Source organism: Babjeviella inositovora (genome assembly GCF_001661335.1).
Source record: "Babjeviella inositovora NRRL Y-12698 unplaced genomic scaffold BABINscaffold_1, whole genome shotgun sequence".
NCBI lineage: Eukaryota > Fungi > Ascomycota > Pichiomycetes > Serinales > Babjeviella > Babjeviella inositovora.
In genome coordinates this window covers 1,122,909-1,128,872 of record NW_017566838.1, presented here as the reverse complement: position 1 = coordinate 1,128,872, position 5,964 = coordinate 1,122,909, and the positions used below count along the sequence as shown (strand labels likewise).

The 5,964-nt window shown below is 42.8% G+C and overlaps 2 protein-coding genes across 2 annotated transcripts; both read left to right on the top strand.

Annotated features, from left to right (window-relative positions):
• Window positions 1–28: 28 nt before the first annotated feature.
• Window positions 29–727, top strand: BABINDRAFT_5593 (uncharacterized protein; the record flags this gene model as incomplete). The annotated part of the gene is made up of 1 exon (XM_019132243.1): window positions 29–727. A coding segment is annotated over one exon (699 nt), but the record flags the coding sequence as incomplete, so codon positions are not given.
• A 5,043-nt stretch (window positions 728–5,770) lies between these two features.
• On the top strand, window positions 5,771–5,953 carry BABINDRAFT_5592 (uncharacterized protein; the record flags this gene model as incomplete). The annotated part of the gene is made up of 1 exon (XM_019132242.1): window positions 5,771–5,953. A coding segment is annotated over one exon (183 nt), but the record flags the coding sequence as incomplete, so codon positions are not given.
• Window positions 5,954–5,964: the final 11 nt, after the last annotated feature.

The following is a 5,964-nucleotide window of genomic DNA, read 5'->3' as shown; positions in this document are numbered from 1 at the left end:
ATTAGTGGTGATCTACTCGGTCACAGGGTTCTCCTTTGGTTTGAACGTGCTCGTGGAATTGATTGTCGGGTATGCCATTCCGGGTAACGGTGTGGTGTTGATGACCATTAAGGCTCTTGGTTACAATATTGATGGTCAGGCTGAGAACTACATCACGAATCAGAAGGAGGCACACTATGCTAAGATCCCACCTATGGCTCTCTTCAGGGGCCAGATGTTGGCAACTTTCATTCAATGTTTTGTCTCGTTGGGCGTTACGAACTGGGTTCTTTCGAACGTCGATGGTCTTTGTACCCCTCACCAAGCTCAAAAGTTCACCTGCCCTGGTGATAAAACTTTCTTCTCTGCTTCGGTGATTTGGGGTGTGATCGGACCAAAGCGAGTCTTCAACGGGTTGTATCCAATCCTCAAGTGGTGCTTCTTAATCGGAGCATTGTTGCCAATCCCGTGTTACGCCTTCAAGCAGTACGGTCCAAAATCTGTTACTAGGTTTTTCCAACCAACTTTGATTATTGGCGGTTTCTTAAACATCCCTCCATACAACTTGTCCTATTTTACTCCAAGTATGTATGCTGCATATGCCTTTATGTACCACATTAAGAGACGGTACAGTGACTGGTGGGAGAAGTACAACTATGTGTTGTCTTCTGCTCTTGGTGCGGGTGTTGCGTTTTCCCCAATTATCATCTTTTTTGCGGTTCAGTATCACGCTAAGGATATTGACTGATGGGGTAACAACGTGCCATATGCAGGAGTTGATGGTGGCTACGGGCAGCAGTCGCTACTTGACGCAAGTACCTTGCCAAATGGTTATTTTGGACCTGCACCAGGCTCCTATCCTTAGTTGATGCAAGAGCACTTAGATCTTTGCTTAGACATAGGTTTCTCTTTTTCAAATTTTGTAAGCGACTTAGGTGTGTATACTGGTCTTTTGTGAGGGAATAGTGGTTTTCAATTTATTTGTTTTCTGCTTATCCTCAGTCTATCGTAGATTGTTGATAGATGGAATGAAATCCAAGATAAATTCTTGTCTGTATAGATTATTTTGCCACCATTCTTTGTCATATTCGAAGAGCTATCGTTTGTAAGTTATGCAACTGTATCGGTTATAATTAGGAATCTACTCGAAGGGATCAAAACTGTAGTATAATACTCTATCTTTCCTTCTCTTTTTAATTTTGTTTTTAAAATTTTGTTTAATTCAATTTAGTTATATTTTATAATTGATCTCCGATGCAGACATGTTGCTGTTAATATTGTTAATTGAATAGCTCCAATTGCCACAGTCGAATGTTTGATTCATGAGAGACAGCTGCTATAACTAGTATATTTCCGTGGTTTACCAGTCACTGTCAACTGAGAGATTATAGAAATACACTGAGTTTCCAAAATAAATGTCACTTTACATCTAGAAGAATTATATAAGATAGGAATCCAGTCTTATATACATAAAAGGATTAGCTTCAACAGGAGTGTAGGGCTATAAGGTATGTGTGCTTGTCTAGTTATTATTACCTAAAATCATCGAATCGGTAAAAAAAACACACGATTTTACACTGAAATGGCAACTTTACCCACATTTTGACCGTAAAACAATATTGCAACCCGTTTACATAAGTCCTTCAAGCTAAAACCTCCGAGAAAATTGGGCAGTGAACAGCATGGAGTGAAATTGGTATCTCTCTAGGGAAGACCAGAGTAACATACCAGTGAATGCTGTGGTATACTCCAAGAAATATAGACTAGTGCTCAATTAACAGAATCTCTGTTTCAGTAACGCCGAGGCCAACTAAATCAAGCAATTATGTGTTAGAAAATAGGTGATGCATGGCACGGCCTTTGGCGGATCAGTCGAAATTCTACGAGATTTCGCATCTCAAACTAAAAGCTATTGCCTCTATCTAACGCTATTCCCTGCAGTATAAGATAACATGCTCTAAAAGCACCTTGTAAACCCTTCTATGGCGGCGGTCTAATTTCTGGAAAACGAAAATATCCTGTACGAATGTTTAGGCTAAGTCACATATCTACTTTTCCTTAGAGGGAGACTATCCATCTTCTGATCTCAATGGCTCGAATACTCCTCGGTGCATAAGCAATATGGTTATCTGGAAATATTGTATCTGATTTTTAACGTAAATTTTCTGAAAATGACTTGAAATGCTTGAAGCAGAAATGATTTGTCAGTATTAAGTGGCAAGGGAGATACAGTCATATGCATTGTACTGTACGGCGATTGTCTGGTGCAAGGACAGTCGTCTTACACTCCCTAGACCAGACATGTTGAGCTCCGCTCTTAGTATTCTGTCGATGCCTTGCATACTTCGGAGCACAAATCCGAAATTTTGGTCATACAGAGTTTCGTCTAATTGTGTATTAATGGCCACAACAAACGAGTTATAGTATGTACAATACGATATAAAGGAAAGAGCCTGTTGGGTTCTTTAGATTCTGTCCTGGATAACTTTTCACACAAAAGTTGTCTAGTGACTAAGATTTGAATGTTGCCTCAAACCAAGGATCTAGATTACCAACATGTTTGATTCATAATCCCTGAAGTAACTGTCAGGGACGCGCTTGATTGTATTTCAGGAAAGTTCAGAGCATCACGCTCAACGTCCCAGGGATAATCGAGGTAAGAGGAAGTGTTCGTGTGAAGGATCTCGAGATAGTGAGAGGATGATGCCACGATCTCACACGGCATATAACGAGAGGAATCGTGTTTTCACTGGTCTGATAGTCTCAGCTGACGCAATTGTCGATCGGATAAGTGCGGAGATCTGCGCTAGTATAATGCCAAGCATTTGCTAACATATGACCGACCCAATTTCGTAAATTGAACTATACGTTCGTTAAGATGAGTTCGCGTGCTATTTAGCCCAATCTCCCTTAATACTTTGAATTCATAGAACTATTTACAAAAAGTATACCTATTTACTTAACTAGCTTGAAAAGGAAAGCTTCACTTATTCTGATGGTTAATTCGGCAGTCAGCTATGATGTCTCTGCCACCCCTACAGCAGCTGACATCCCAGGGAAAGGTGGTCCGCATCTAGACAAGTGAGTCACGCTATCAACAAGACAACTAGGATCGGCCAACCATGATGCTGCTCCTGGCTCTCAGTATACGGTCTCGAATTCTCCTCTCCTGGTGTATATCTTATGACAGATATCCTTCTTCAGCAAACTTAAAGTATCCATTACCTACTTGCTATATTATATACAAATTAAACTGTTATAAGCTTGGCTCCTTAAAACTACGAGAACTCGTCCTAGTTTACAAGCGTGTTCTAATTTACAAACTCGTTTCATTTTTTATATCACATGCTTAGTCTTGAAGTGGAATGTGCTTAGCCGTGTGGCCGCAAGGACCCCTGTACTTATCTGATCGACGACTGCACAAGCTAGGACGATCAACTCAGTCTTAGCACGCCTCTTATGGGCCGCGTGAGCTCGTGGGATTAGCCTTTCACTAGCTTGAGGCCGTTCACACAAACACCTTCTCTTATTTTGCTCATCCCTGAGACTTTGGGCATGATGCTCTGAGCTCTCCTAAGATGCCATCCGGCGCATTCCTGACACGATGAAAAATTTGGTTCTTCGGATCGTAATTTAGCCGGCGTGAGCTGCAGGGTGTGAGCTGCAGGGTGTGAACTGCAGGATATGAGCTGCAGGATATGAGCTTTCCCATATTCGTCATATCAGGCCCGACCCAGAAGTTACGCACAAAAGCCATAGGGAAATTCCGGAAAACGGGGCTCGGAACTGACTCTACAGTTGTAACAGGTTTTACGGTTTCCCTATAATGCTAAGTGCTTATCTCGGTAATGATGGCTGAAGTTGGCCCGCTTACATGCACGGCACCAAACTTAAAACCGAAGCGCTGTCAGATGCAATACGAGACTACTCTCTAGGTGACTTATGGTACGACCATAGGCTACCCCTGTTAAGCTTTAGATAATTTCTCCACGCCTCTTAAGCATTGCGAATTGCTTATCAAGCGTAGGATTGAAGGACCGGGAAGCATGCGTACTTATCCGATTATCGTATCCCTACGATAACCGAACCAGTGGAAAATTCACGGTTGCACGTAGTAGTAACTAATTTACCCACACATCGACTAGAAAGGGGTATAGTGACTCTGTAACATACATTTCTAAAGATGTGCAACTTTCGAAAAAGTTGAGTAGTGGCCATATAGAATGAAACATGTCTGTTTAGGGAGTAACACGCTGTGGTATGCGCTAAGAGATACAGGCGGGTGTTTAAATGGCTGAATCATCGTTTCGGTGATGCAAAGGCCAACTAAACCGCGCAACTGTGATGGCGATACAAAGATATCCTGTGCTAATGCTTGAGCTACTAAGTCGCATAGCCGCATTATTTCTCTAAAGAGTACCTATTCGCCTTCTGCTTTCGATGGCCCACAATATCCCTCGACGCATAAGCAATACTTCTACTTGGAGCTAAAGTATTTAACTCTTGGCGTAATTTGTTTGGACGTGATTTCAAATGCTTAAACAAGCAGATAGTTTGCCTCTACAAGCACCTAGTGACCTGCAGTCGTATGCACCATACTCTACGACCGTGGTTTGGTGCATGGACAACTGTCTACACCCTCTAGACCAGACAAGCCGAGGATCATCTGCTTTTTTTTTCAGTCAAAGCCTTGCATAGCACGGAGTCATGGAATATACAACAGAGGTATTGATCACACAGGGTTTCGTCTACTATACTGAACGATATAACACTTTTAGGCGGTCACTACAACGCATGATGCACCCTCTGCCAATCTTTGATCCCCCGTCGTAAAAGGAGTCTTTCTAATCCCGCATGCTTGTTAGCATTTTGGTAAATAGCTTGGCACATATATCAACCCGACCCTCCATGACCCCGATGTGTCTCAGGAACAAAATAGCCCGTCTTACCAATACTGTGATTTGACAATTTGTCGCTTATCTAACAGTAAATCTGCCCATATCTATGACCCCGGCCGTCTGAGACACCCTTTTCAACCGTGGTACCTCTATCCTTCAATCCATTGCGTCAGCCGAAACAACGGATATGCAGCCTTCGCCTCGTTTTTCCTCCCACATGAGATTGCGTGTCTATATTTAGATATCCTCCGTGGGGGATATTCGACTTCCCAATGTGGAGGACCCCGCGGTATTAATTTACTTACTGCTGATACGTGTACCGGTACGGCTCAAATGACTTTCCAAAAAACATATGTACGTGATTTGTTCCAATAAATGAGTATTTATTCGTCGTTTCTCACGAACATGAGGGTATATCTCTATAATCGGGAATTTCAGATGTATACTCCTCGTTTATTTGTAAAATTAGCCAGTGTATTTAGTTTGGATCCTGATTCATCGACCTTCAGGTTTCCGTCTATCCTGGATGCCGTGTACATTATTGCGTGTTCCAGGGCAAGCTCGAGGTATCATTAAGTTTAGATTCTCCGACCAGGGAGCGCATTTAGTAGCTGCAGGTTGCCATGCATATGCAACCGGTCAACTACGAGATTGACAAAAACATAGGCTCGCATTCAAGCAGTGCACAAATAAGGACTCGCGATAACGGGGACACTTTCACTCTAATGATAAGGCTAAGAGGGTGTGGGGTAGTACGGGTCACACGGGGAGAGGTCTTACACAGTTGGCTCTCAAGAAAAAGTCTATAAATACCTTTCATCCCGCCTGCGAGACACTTCATTATTCGTTCCGATATCTAGCACTTAGAAGGCTGACTCTGAATCATATTAACCATGACTGATTCAATCGCCTTTGAAACTGACCTTAGTCCCGTTGCCTCCGCCGCATTGAGCATCGGCGAGGTGGGGAAATCTCTCTCTTCCGACCAGAAATTCACCATCTTGACCAGAACCGGTCACAGTGGGTTGTTAGACCTCGACGATCTTCCACCAGAGGCCGCCTACATGATCACTAAGGTTGAGGAGTT